Below are 14,070 nucleotides of genomic sequence, written 5' to 3' on the forward strand. Positions count from 1 at the left end.
TAAATACTCGGAGCGCGATAAAATCATGAGTTTTTTTTGCACGACGTGGGCACATGTGCTATAGGAACGATGGTATTTTTTCATAATTTTTTGTGATGGAGAAGTATCCGAAAAATTCCCTCTACGCGGATTGCCCTTCGCGTGTCTACGGCTGTGGCCGGCGGCCTCCGGGGGCTAGCATGCCGCCAAATCTTGCGTAGGCGGCCTCTCACAAGTCTGGAAGTGTTGTGGCGGTTGCAAACGCCCGACACGCGTGTCCGGGGTGTGCCCCCCCTCACGGACGGCGCCGCCGCCGGCACCTGGAGGGGGGAAACGGACGCATCGGGTCTACACGGAGGGGATCTTGCTGTGGGTCTGGCCCGGTTGTTGCTCCAAAGTGTTCCTATGGACTGACCTAACACAACCGTGTGGGGAGGTCCGCTGGTCAAAGCCCGTCCGTGCAAAGTCAAAGGGCTAGATCCCGTGGTCAAACGCTACAGGGTTAGGCGGGATGCGGGCCCTGGGGGTAGCAATGCCACCGGAGCGTCGCACCGGGCCCTCATACATGCGGGGTGGTCTGATGGCATGTCCGAAGAGGCGGCACGCGTCTCCGGGGTGTGGCCCCCCTCACGGACGGCGATGACACAGTAGTAGACGTTCTGCGGTAATGATGCGGCGTGAATATTATTAAATACTCGGAGCGCGATAAAATCATGAGTTTTTTTGCACGACGTGGGCACATGTGCTATAGGAACGATGGTATTTTTTCATAATTTTTGGTGATGGAGAAGTATCCGAAAAATTCCCTCTACGCGGATTGCCCTTCGCGCGTCTACGGCTGTGGCCGGCGGCCTCCGGGGGCTAGCATGCCGCCAAATCTTGCGTAGGCGGCCTCTCACAAGTCTGGAAGTGTTGTGGCGGCTGCAAACGCCCGGCACGCGTGTCCGGGATGTGCCCCCCCTCACGGACGGCGCCGCCGCCGGCACCTGGAGGGGGGAAATGGACGCGTCGGGTCTACACGGAGGGGATCTTGCTGTGGGTCTGGCCCGGTTGTTGCTCCAAAGTGTTCCTATGGCCTGACCTAACACAACCGTGTGGGGAGGTCCGCTGGTCAAAGCCCGTCCGTGCAAAGTCAAAGGGCTAGATCTCGTGGTCAAACGCTACAGGGTTAGGCGGGACGGGGGCCCTGGGGGGGGTAGCAATGCCACCGGAGCATCGCACCGTGCCCTCATACATGCGGGGTGGTGTGGTGGCATGTCCGAAGAGGCGGCACGCGTCTCCGGGGCGTGGCCCCCCCTCACGGACGGCGATGACACGGTAGTAGACGTTCTGCGGCAACGATGCGGCGTGAATATTATTAAATACTCGGAGCGCGATAAAATCATGAGTTTTTTTGCACGACGTGGGCACATGTGCTATAGGAACTATGGTATTTTTTCATAATTTTTGGTGATGGAGAAGTATCCGAAAAATTCCCTCTACGCGGATTGCCCTTCGCGCGTCTACAGCTGTGGCCGGCGGCCTCCGGGGGCTAGCATGCCGCCAAATCTTGCGTAGGCGGCCTCTCACAAGTCTGGAAGTGTTGTGGCGGTTGCAAACGCCCGGCACGCGTGTCCGAGGTGTGCCCCCCCACGGACGGCGCCGCCGCCGGCACCTGGAGGGGGGAAACGGACGCGTCGGGTCTACACGGAGGGGATCTTGCTGTGGGTCTGGCCCGATTGTTGCTCCAAAGTGTTCCTATGGGCTGACCTAACACAACCGGGCGGGGAGGTCCGCTGGTCAAAGCCCGTCCGTGCAAAGTCAAAGGGCTAGATCCCGTGGTCAAACGCTACAGGGTTAGGCGGGATGGGAGCCCTGGGGGGGGGGGGGTAGCAATGCCACCGGAGCGTCGCACCGGGCCCTCATACATGCGGGGTGGTGTGGTGGCATGTCCGAAGAGGCGGCACGCGTCTCCGGGGCGTGCCCCCCCCTCACGGACGGCGATGACACGGTAGTAGACGTTCCGTTGGCCTCCTCCACACTCATTCCCCATCTCGCCCACCCTCCCCCTACCCGCGCCCCGCCGCCGCCACCACCCTATTCATACCCTCACCCCACCACCACCCCCCGTCCGCCCTGCCACCTCTCCAGGCCGGTTCACGCTGCCCCGAACACGCGCCCTCCGGCCTCTCCTGCTCGGCCTCAGTGCCGCCCTGACCCCGCGCCCTCCGGCACCCCCGGCCCTCACACGGACAGCGCCGTCACGGACACCCCCTTCACGGAGGGTATAGGAAGGCTAGTGTGTAATTAACATAGTGGAAACACAACCTTTTTTAGAAAAAGAATAGTGTTGTTGCATAAAAAAAGAAATATACCTATGCCTACAGCTTAGCCGTCGGCATATATGCCACGTGGCATGTTTTATGTATGCCTTATCCACTCGCGGCCACCCTCCTCCACTCGTTCTCTCCCACACCCGCAGCCTCCTCTCGCTAGCTGCACCCCGCCGCCTCGACCCGCATCGTCCGCCGACTGCCACTCGCCGCTGCTCCACCCGCGCTGCTCCCCGCCGCTCGCTCCACCCGTGCCGCTCCCCGCCGCCCGCCGCAGCCGCCCGCGCCTCTCCCCGCCTCCACCCCAACCCTCTCCGCCCCCTTGGGCCGCCGCCGTCCACCCGTCCCGCGCCGACCCCGCCCCGGCCTCCCCCAACCCCACCCCGACCCCACACCGCCGTCGTCCACCAGCCTTGCGCCGACCCCGTCTCGCGCCGCCGCCGGTCGCAGGGCTCCCCGCGCCTGGCTCGGCCTCCCGGAGCCCGCAGGCCGCCCCGACGAGCACGCGTGGGCGCGGCTTCGGCCGGCCCTGCTCGTCCACCGCCGTGCCCTTGAGCCCCAGTGAGCACCTCCCTCCACCGCCGGACGCCGCCTTTCCCCCCCAGCCCCAGTGAGCACCCCTCCCACAAACCATTGTTGCCATTGCTCGTGTTCATGCTGGCTTAGATAGATGCTAGATAGATGGATGGATGCTAGATGAATAGATAGATGGATGGATATTTAGATACATACTAGATAGTTTTGTGTAGTTTTATTAGGTATTTAGATACATACTAGATAGTTTTTACTAAGTTTGTGAATATAGATGAATTAGATGTTGGGCAAGTTTGTGATAGATGGATGAATATTGGTCAAGTTAGTGTTTTGGTCATGTTGATTCATATATAAGAAGCAAATCGAGGCACTTGGTTTCTAAAATACTTAATAAAGATTTTTTTTTGCAATTTGACATGTTGTTTCATGTCGATTCATAATGTTGTGCCAAATGGTTAATGTGAGGTGAAGACCTAATTTTTTTCACTTGGTCGAATTAACAGGATTTGTGGTGTTCCATCTTCGTGGAGTGACCGTCGGCGTTGGAGGTGTTGGTCCACGATCGTCCCTCCTTTGATCGACTGCATCCTCTACATCGGAGGGTGAGCAGCAATTCCATGACCTCGTCCACTTTTTCCATGTCACTAGATTACATTTTCACATCAAGTCGCGTAACCTAGGTCTCCCGTCCGAAAGGGTTGTATCAATAAATATGCATTCAATTGCATATTTATCACCGCATCTCTTTCGGATTGTCCAGCGCTTTCCACGGACAGCCCGAGGATGTGTAGATTGGGTACGTTGTTCATGCTCTACCCCGTTCTGAGACAGGATTTCGGCGGTGCCTCCCTGTTGTTCTCCGGATGCACATTCTCTCGGCATTTTGCCGAGACGTGTATTTGGAGAACAGCGGGAGGTGCTGCCGAAATTTTGTCTCGGAATGGGGTAGAGCATGGACAACGTACTCAATCTACACATTCTCGGGTGGGATTAGGACCCATCTTTACCTATTAGAGATGTAGGTGGATTAAATGTCGTTTCTCGTCAACCTTGTAAAAAAATAAAATATTGATGTGAGTAATTTAAATGAATCCTTAATTTTGTTGTGTGGCTTCCAATAAAGCAGAGATGGCAGATAATCAGTGGATGTATAGTGGGTTTTTCCGTCGGAATCAAGTAACAACAGAGTGGGTCGAGAAAACTGATGTGTTTTTGAAAGAGATATTCCGTAGTCCAATGAGGATGGTGCCAGAATGCCCGTGTGCCAGATGTAAGAGACGTATCCGCAGAGATAAGAGTGAGATGACTAAGCACCTTCGCACGCATGGATTTATGCCCAACTTTAATATGCCGATAAACTTTGCCCAGCGGGACCGTGGTAGAGAGGATGTGATACGACAACGCGTTGCTGGTTATGAGGACGATGGGGTTAGAGACATGCTAGATGATGTCTTTGCTGCACAGCCGACACCTCCGTCACATTCAGCGAATGAACCGGAGGAAACCGCAAAGGCCTTCCTGGAAATCTTGGCCTCGTCAAAGAAACCTCTCTATGAGGGTGCCAAGCTGTCTGTGTTGGATGCCATCTCGCAACTGATGGCAGTCAAGGCTGAGTACGGCTGTAGCCGAGGTTGCTTCGAAGCATTTCTGGGAGTATGGGCTAACAGCCTGCCTGAGGGCCATGAACTGCCGAAAACCATGTACGCTACGAAGAAAATCATGAAGGCGCTCTCCATGGACTATGAGAAAATACATGTTTGTCCAAAGAATTGCCTTTTGTTTAGGCATGAGTATGCGGATGACAAGTACTGTAGGAAGTGCGGTTCCTCTCGGTATATTGAGGTGGTCGATAAGCATGGTTAGAAGCAGCAGCTAAAAATCCCTGTGAAGGTTCTTCGGTATCTTGATTTTATAAAAAGACTGCAGCGCCTTTTCATCACCGAGGAGTCTGCCAAAATGATGAAGTGGCACAAGGAAGGGAAAAGGTACAATCCAAAAAAATTGTACATCCATCAGGAGGTGAAGCATGGAAGTCATTCGATATAGAGTACCCGGAGGAAGCAGCCGAGGCTGGGAATGTCAGAATTGCTATAACAGGTGATGGGTTCAATCCATATGGTATGTCGTCTAATCCATACAGCTGTTGGCCCGTATTTGTTATTCCGCTCAATCTCCCTCCCGGCGCCATAATGCAACGCAAGACCATGTTCCTGTCGCTTATAATTCCGGGGCCTGAATATCCGGGGAAGAATTTGAGTGTGTTTATGCAGCCGTTGGTGGATGATTTGCACCATTCTTGGTACTTCCCGAGGTTGACATACGAACGACATCTGCAGAAAAATTTCTTGATGAAGTTTGGCTACAATATTGCATGCATGACTTTCCCGGTTATGCCTTGTTCTGCGGATGGTGTACAAGTGGAAAGATGCCTTGCCCAGTGTGCATGCAGGCCTTGATTTTCATTTGGCTGAAGAAGGGTGGCAAGTATGTTGCATTTGACCTGCATCGACAGTTCCTCCCTCCAGACCATCCTGATAGGGAAGACAAGAAGAACTTCACAAAAGGCAAAGTTGTCCATGAAGTAAACGAGATTCCAACGTTTTCTGGTGCGGATGTGCTTGCTCAGCTGAAAGCTCTTAAGCCTGCCGGTGAAGGGAAAGGCAAAGGCAAAGGCAAAGGCAAAGCCACAGGCGAAGATGAGGGCGAGGGCAAAGGAAAAGGTAAAGGGAAAAAAATTTGAAGGATATGGTGAGACGCACAACTGGACTCACATTACCCCCTTCACGCAGCTTCCCTATTTTAAGGACCTCAAACTTCCATACAACATAGACGTGATGCACACCGAAAAGAATGTCACAGAGTCCCTTTTTCACACGATCCTCAACATTCCTGATAAGACAAAGGATAATGTTAATGCTAGAGTTGATCAACAGAATATTTGTGATAGACCACGTCTACACATGCAGCCTCCCACAGGCAGTCGAAAATCTTGGTTCAAGCCAGATGCTGACTTCGTACTTAAAAAGGATCATAAGATGGAGGCATTCAAGTGGCTGAAACACATCATGAAGTTCACTGATGGTTATGCATCGAATATAAGTAAGGGGGTCAATCTTTCAACGGGCAGAGTGACCGGGCTCAAGAGTCATGACTATCATGTATGGATTGAGCGGATTATGCTGGTGATGGTTCGGGGCTATGTTCCTGAGCATGTCTGGCGTGTGCTTGCGGAGTTAAGCCATTTCTTCCACACGCTTTGTGCTAAAGAAGTATGTCCTGAGAAGATAAAAGAAATGCATAAGAAGGCGCCAGAGTTGATATGCAAGCTAGAGAAGATCTTCCCGCCAGGCTTCTTTACTCCGATGACACATCTCATTTTGCACCTCCCGAACGAGGTATTGTTGGGGGGCCCTGTGCAGAATCGTTGGCAGTACGGCCCTGAGAGACAGAACAAGCATCTGAGACAGAAATGTGGAAACAAAGCTAAGATTGAAGCTTCCATAGCTGAGGCAGTTATCCTAGAGGAGGTGGCAGACCTCAGGACAGCCTACTATCCGGACCATGTTCCCATGTTGCACAATAAGGTGTCTCGATACAATACAGAAGAACCCAAGTATAAACCCAACTTGCCTCTATTCATCGGGCAAGGTGGTAGGGCTGGATGCTCGAAACCTTATGTCATGCCACGAGATGAGTGGGAGGATGTCATGTTTTATATCTTGCACAACATCAAGGAAGTTGAGGATGAGTGGATGAGGTAATACCTTTGCACCATTCTTTTAGTCAATTCGTTATGTTCACTTTGCCTAGTTCTTATACCGCTTTTCTTATTGTAGTCGATTCATTGAAGAAGAATGGACGGGAATGCTGCCTCCTACTGAAGCGGAGGCACTTGCTCTTCTCCGAAAGGGTGCTGATGGAAGGAAAAATTTCGTTGCGTGGTTCATGGAGAAAGTAATTTTTCACACTTCCCTATTACCTATTTCAATTAAACTCATGCAACCTATAATTTCAATTAAACTTGTAGGGAAATGATCCGACCGAATCAATGGATGAATAATTGAGATGGGTTTCCATGGGTTTTGACCCTGTCGTCATGACATGCCAAAAGTATGATGTGAATGGGTATCGCTTCCATACAGAGGAGCACCAGAACAGTCGGCCTAATCCCAAAACCATAAATACCGGAGTCTTCACTGAAGGAGATAATAAAGTAGATTACTATGGAAGGGTAGGAAAAATATACGAGCTTACATTCAAACGTGGCCGCGAACACCTAAGTCTCACTGTGTTCAAATGCCGATGGTTCGACCCCAAAAAGGGTCTGAGACATACGCCTTCTGTTGGTTTAGTTGAAGTTAAACCATCAACCGTCTATGCCGGAGCTGATCTCTTTATCGCCGCTACCCAGGCCACACAAGTATATTATCTGCCTTACCCATGCCAGAAAGAGTAGAAGGTGTCGCCGCATGGTAAGCTACCGGACCCGAACGATGATGATTACTACAACATAAACCCCATGACATACGAGGGAGTGTTCTATCAAGAGGAACATGATGACGTGGTCCGAAACAACGAGGATGATGACTTGGGTTATGTTGACCTGGACCCAAACGACGACGACGCACGGATTGATGGTGAGCAGTTGTGAATCAAAGAGACATAATTATGCTTGAAAAGTTAAATGAAGACGCTGACGATGAGGAAGAGCCTCACGTCCGTCAGACAACGAAGAAGATATGCGTGATAGTGATGATGAGACCGGTCCACAAATAGATTACAATAGTGATGATTCATATGGGTTCTAGAAAATGTAAGTTCTTTTAATGATCATTACAATAGTATGCTTAATGTGCTCTTCTGGTATTAATGTTTTTCCTGTATGCTTGTTTAATTGATATCCTTACTAATTGTTTATTCTCTTCTCAATGCAGGTTTGCTAATCATGGGCAAGTCCAGCGACGCCAGTTTCCTCAGTAAGTTCAAAGGACTTACTCGGAGTGGACGAGCCCACAAGGTTCCCTCCCGACTACGCGAGGATGACACCTCACAGGGAGGTGGAGGGGTCAGGGGAGGAGACCCTAGAGGAGGAGGCGGTGGGGGGAGAGCCCCTAGAGGAGGAGGAGGTGGGGGGAGATGCAGCCGGGGCAAAAAACTCCGGGCCGTGTCCGAAATAGGAGGGTCTTCTTCGATGCCCTCCTATACAGAGGCACCTTCTGAGTCTGAGGAGGAGGAGTATGTTCCTGATGGTGAGGAGGAGGAGGGCGAGGAGGAGGAGGCCGAGGAGGAGGGTGAGGAGGAGGGCGAGGAGGGTGGAGGGGATGTTGATCCCGAGTTGTGGGGTGACTTGCCACCGGGTGCTCCGCAGGGGTGGCTGCGTGGTAATGCCGGACTACCTACACCACCTTCTATCGAGGAGCACAAGTGGCTCATTGAACCTGTGGGGACAGAGTAAGTGCCTCTCAATCATATTTTCAACACATGGCAACATTTTCTTATTGTACACATGGCAATCATTTGATTCTTCTGCAGAAACTGGATCCTTCGCGGAAAGGGCCGTAAACCGAACGGCCTTATCACTGTCCTGTTGAAGGAGTTTTGGCCTGGCCTATTCTGCCCGCGGCCAGACAGGGACCTGCAGCTGCGGGTTTTGGCCACGAGCTGGGCCCACTACGAGGCTTGCAGCAACGCGGAGTATGGGACGACCGCTAAGGCCGTGATCACCAAATTTTGGGTAAGTTCTCTTCTGAATCACTTGTCTTCAGTTTCGTTCATAGTTTATCATTGAATCACTCAACTCATGCCTTGTTTGCTTCTGGTTCATGCATGATTGCAGCAACTCTATAGAGTTCTTGACGAGCACAAGGCCAGAGCTGACGTGGTCTTGCTTGCGGCTGCGAAGAAGAAAGCTCGTCAGTTGCAGTACGAGGTGCACTGGGTTGCCGTCTCGCAGTACTACCACATCTACCTGCAACAAAAGATGACCAAAACTCAAGCGCAGAGGCAACGACTTACCTTGAACAGGGAGCAGTTCATGATGGTAACTATTACTAACTTATCATTGTTTCAAGCATTCAACTATATGTTTCGTGCTCACATGTCATGCTTCCAAAATTTGCATAGGTTGTTCCTCGTTGGTGCTATGGAAGGCATGACGATGGGAGTTGGTGGATAGGTGGCTCGGCGACGATGCAGAGTTTGCTGCCAAGAGCATCAAAGGCCCGGGCTAACCGTGGAAAAGACGGGACACACGGCCAAGGAAACAGGAACCACTGGGGCTTCAAGGCCATGAAGGTATATCTATATGCATGATGCATTTTTGTTCTTCTTTACCGTCATGTTCTTATGTATGGCTAACTTCTGTTTGACGTTGCAGGAGGACAAGTTGAAGAGGCCGCTCTCAGACATTGAGTCGTGGAAGCTGGCCCGCGAGCGGAGTCATCCCAAGGAGGGCGAGAGCCAGTACTACGGCAAGACCGAGGAGCACCTGGAGTCTTACACTCAGCACTATCAGAAGTTGCATCCGGATGTTCCTGTTCCTGAGGTCGCCCAGTCTCAGATCGACGACACGGCGGTGGTGGCCATCCAGGGGAAGTCACATGGCCGGTATCCGTGTTTCGATGGCTTGATAACTCCTTCGATCTCGTACACACGGCTTCGGTCTACCAACCCGAGCCAGTTAGAGAGTACGGGGCGTTCACAGACTCCCTTAGCCCGCCAGCATGCTGTAAGTACTTCCCCTTTATCTTTTTCTCTCTAGCATTCTCAGTTCATTTTCAGCATTGCTCACTTAGAAACAACCTAATTATGTAGGCATATAAGGCCTTTGTCGAGCATAGGAATCTCGAGGTGCGAGAGTATCTTGCAACGAGTGAAGGCAAATGATGATTACAACCGTCAGATGATGGCGGTTAGTTTTGCCCTCTTAAAACCAAGCTAAATTTTTGCACTTTCATTCCTTCTGACCTTCTAGTTTGCTTGTTTAACTAACATTCCAGGCTATGTTGGCGTCTTGGAGTAACCGCACGGATCCACCACAAATGGGACCCCCACCACCACCTGCGGGAGAACCCCCACACGTGCCCACGTTCGATGAATGGGTGGCACTAGGCAGTGATGGTCCGGTTAGTACATTTGCCTAACTACTGGCAAACTAGTTCTCGTTCATTCAACACTATCATATCATATTTACCGTTAGAATCTTTTCTGAAACATGTAGGGGACCGGTGGCTCGACTACTGCTCCGTCGACCCCAGTCACTCCGATCTGGCAGAGTGATGGTGGTCGCGGGTGGCGGTTTTGGCGGAGGTGGTCTTGGTGGTGGTGGTTTTGGCGGAGGTGGTCTTGGTGGTGGTGGTTTTGGCGGAGGTGGTCTTGCTTGATGTCGATGATGATTCCGTGCATGTGGCCGTCGTGCCATGCCTTTCATGTTGCTACTTTTATGATGTTCCATGTCTTGCACTACTTTTATGTTCATGAACTTCCGCCGGTGATGATCTTTAGATGATGATGATGAACTTGACTATGTTTAGATGATGATGATGAACTTGAGTATGTTTAGATGATGAACTGTCATATTTCTGCATAATTCCATATTATTCTGCTTTTAAATGCTGTCAAATGAATTGAAACAGAGAAAAACAGGGAAAATAAAATAAAAAAAACTATGCCTACGGCAAAGCCGTCGGCATATATAAGCCCAGGAGTTACCAGGGCTTGCCACGTGGCAGATCTATGCCTACGGCAAAGCCGTCGGCATAGATGAAAATCTATGCCGACGGCATTGCCGTAGGCATAGCCCTGCCGCCAGGAGAAACCAGGGAAAGACACGTGGCAGGACTATGCCTATGGCAAAGCCGTCGGCATAGATTCCATCTATGCCTACGGCTTTGCCATAGGCATAGCACTGCCACCAGGAGCACCATGGGACGCCACGTGGCAGAGGTACGCCGACGGCTAGGCCATCGGCATAGATTTCTCCGAAAGGGTGCTGATGGAAGGAAAAATTTCGTTGCGTGGTTCATGGAGAAAGTAATTTTTCACACTTCCCTATTACCTATTTCAATTAAACTCATGCAACCTATAATTTCAATTAAACTTGTAGGGAAATGATCCGACCGAATCAATGGATGAAGAATTGAGATGGGTTTCCATGGGTTTTGACCCTGTCGTCATGACATGCCAAAAGTATGATGTGAATGGGTATCGCTTCCATACAGAGGAGCACCAGAACAGTCGGCCTGATCCCAAAACCATAAATACCGGAGTCTTCACTGAAGGAGATAATAAAGTAGATTACTACGGAAGGGTAGGAAAAATATACGAGCTTACATTCAAACGTGGCCGCGAACACCTAAGTCTCACTGTGTTCAAATGCCGATGGTTCGACCCCAAAAAGGGTCTGAGACATACGCCTTCTGTTGGTTTAGTTGAAGTTAAACCATCAACCGTCTATGCCGGAGCTGATCTCTTTATCGCCGCTACCCAGGCCACACAAGTATATTATCTGCCTTACCCGTGGTGTCGCCGCATGGTAAGCTACCGGACCCGAACGATGATGATTACTACAACATAAACCCCATGACATACGAGGGAGTGTTCTATCAAGAGGAACATGATGACGTGGTCCGAAACAACGAGGATGATGACTTGGGTTATGTTGACCTGGACCCAAACGACGACGACGCACGGATTGATGGTGAGGCAGTTGTGAATCAAAGAGACATAATTATGCTTGAAAAGTTAAATGAAGACGCTGACGATGAGGAAGAGCCTCCACCTCCGTCAGACAACGAAGAAGATATGCGTGATAGTGATGAGAGACCGGTCCACAAATAGATTACAATAGTGATGATTCATATGGGTTCTAGAAAATGTAAGTCTTTTAATTACAATAGTATGGCTTAATTGCTCTTCTGGTATTAATGTTTCCTGTATGCTTGTTAATTGATATCCTTACTAATTGTTTATTCTCTTCTCAATGCAGGTTTTGCTAATCATGGGCAAGTTCCAAGCGGCGCCAGTTTCCTCAGTAAATTCAAAGGACTTACTCGGAGTGGACGAGCCCACAAGGTTCCCTCCCGACTACGCGAGGATGACACCTCACAGGGAGGTGGAGGGGTCGGGGGAGGAGACCCTAGAGGAGGAGGCGGTGGGGGGAGAGCCCCTAGAGGAGGAGGAGGTGGGGGGAGAGGTAGCCGAGGCAAAAAACTCCGGGCCGTGTCCGAAATAGGAGGGTCTTCTTCGATGCCCTCCTATACAGAGGCACCTTCTGAGTCTGAGGAGGAGGAGTATGTTCCTGATGGCGAGGAGGAGGAGGGTGAGGAGGAGGAGGGCGAGGAGGAGGAGGCCGAGGAGGAGGGTGAGGAGGAGGGCGAGGAGGGTGGAGGGGATGTTGATCCCGAGTTGTGGGGTGACTTGCCACCGGGTGCTCCGCAGGGGTGGCTGCGTGGTAATGCCGGACTACCTACACCACCTTCTATCGAGGAGCACAAGTGGCTCATTGAACCTGTGGGGACAGAGTAAGTGCCTCTCAATCATTTTTCAACACATGACAACATTTTCTTATTGTACACATGGCAATCATTTGATTCTTTTGCAGAAACTGGATCCTTCGCGGAAAGGGCCGTAAACCGAACGGCCTTATCACTGTCCTGTTGAAGGAGTTTTGGCCTGGCCTATTCTGCCCGCGGCCAGACAGGGACCCGCAGCTGCGGGTTTTGGCCACGAGCTGGGCCCACTACGAGGCTTGCAGCAACGCGGAGTACGGGACGGACCGCTAAGGCCGTGATCACCAAATTTTGGGTAAGTTCTCTTCTGAATCACTTGTCTTCAGTTTCGTTCATAGTTTATCATTGAATCACTCAACTCATGCCTTGTTTGCTTCTGGTTTATGCATGATTGCAGCAACTCTATAGAGTTCTTGACGAGCACAAGGCCAGAGCCGACGTGGTCTTGCTTGCGGCTGTGAAGAAGAAAGTGTTGGGTAACGTAGTAATTTCAAAAAATTTCCTATGCACACGCAAGATCATGGTGATGCATAGCAACGAGAGGGGAGAGTGTTGTCTACGTACCCTCGTAGACCGAAGCGGAAGCGTTGACGCAACGTAGAGGAAGTAGTCGTACGTCTTCCCGGTCCAACCGATCCAAGCACCGTTACTCCGGCACCTCCGAGTTCTTGGCACACGTTCAGCTCGATGACGCTCCCCGGGCTCCGATCCAGCAAAGCTTCGGGGAGGAGTTCCGTCAGCACGACGGCGTGGTGACGATCTTGATGTTCAACCGTCGCAGGGCTTCGCCTAAGCACCGCTACAATATGACCGAGGTGGAATATGGTGGAGGGGGGCACCGCACACGGCTAAGGAACGATCACGAAGATCAACTTGTGTGTCTAGGGTGCCCCCTGCCCCGTATATAAAGGAGCCAAGGGGGAGGGGGCGGCCGGCCAGGAGGAGGCGCAGGAGGAGTCCTACTCCCTCGGGAGTAGGACTCCCCCCCAATCCTAGTTGGAATAGGATTCCCCGAGGGGGAAGAGAGAGAGGGGGCCGGCCACCTCTCCTTGTCCTAATAGGACTAGGGGAGGGGGGAGGCGCGCGGCCCACCTTTGGGCTGCCCCTTTCTCCTTTCCACTAAAGCCCACTAAGGCCCATATAGCTCCCGGGGGGTTCCGGTAACCTCCCGGTACTCCGGTAAAATCCCGATTTCACCCGGAACACTTCCGATACCAAACATAGGCTTCCAATATATCAATCTTTATGTCTCGACCATTTCGAGACTCCTCGTCATGTCCGTGATCACATCCGGGACTCCGAACAACCTTCGGTACATCAAAATGCATAAACTCATAATAACTGTCATCGTAACGTTAAGCGTGCGGACCCTACGGGTTCGAGAACAATGTAGACATGACCGAGACACGTCTCCGGTCAATAACCAATAGCGGAACCTGGATGCTCATATTGGCTCCTACATATTTTACGAAGATCTTTATCGGTCAGACCGCATAACAACATACGTTGTTCCCTTTGTCATCGGTATGTTACTTGCCCGAGATTCGATCGTCGGTATCTCAATACCTAGTTCAATCTCGTTACCGGCAAGTCTCTTTTTACTCGTTCCGTAATACATCATCTCACAACTACCATATTAGTTGTAATGCTTGCAAGGCTTATGTGATGTGCATTACCGAGAGGGGCAGAGATACCTCTCCGACAATCGGAGTGACAAATCCTAATCTCGAAATACG

At 51.2% G+C, this 14,070-nt stretch overlaps 1 protein-coding gene across 1 annotated transcript; it reads left to right on the top strand.

Moving 5' to 3' along the window:
- Positions 1 to 11,846: 11,846 nt before the first annotated feature.
- On the top strand, positions 11,847 to 12,607 carry LOC125534693 (C-Jun-amino-terminal kinase-interacting protein 2-like). Its single transcript, XM_048697845.1, has 2 exons — positions 11,847 to 12,346; positions 12,427 to 12,607. The coding sequence occupies exons 1-2, from the start codon at positions 12,072 to 12,074 to the stop codon at positions 12,605 to 12,607; spliced, it is 456 nt and encodes a 151-aa protein (XP_048553802.1). The 5' UTR covers positions 11,847 to 12,071.
- The last annotated feature ends 1,463 nt before the right edge of the window (positions 12,608 to 14,070 follow it).

The sequence above is a fragment of the Triticum urartu genome, chromosome 2 (genome assembly GCF_003073215.2).
Source record: "Triticum urartu cultivar G1812 chromosome 2, Tu2.1, whole genome shotgun sequence".
Lineage (NCBI taxonomy): Eukaryota > Viridiplantae > Streptophyta > Magnoliopsida > Poales > Poaceae > Triticum > Triticum urartu.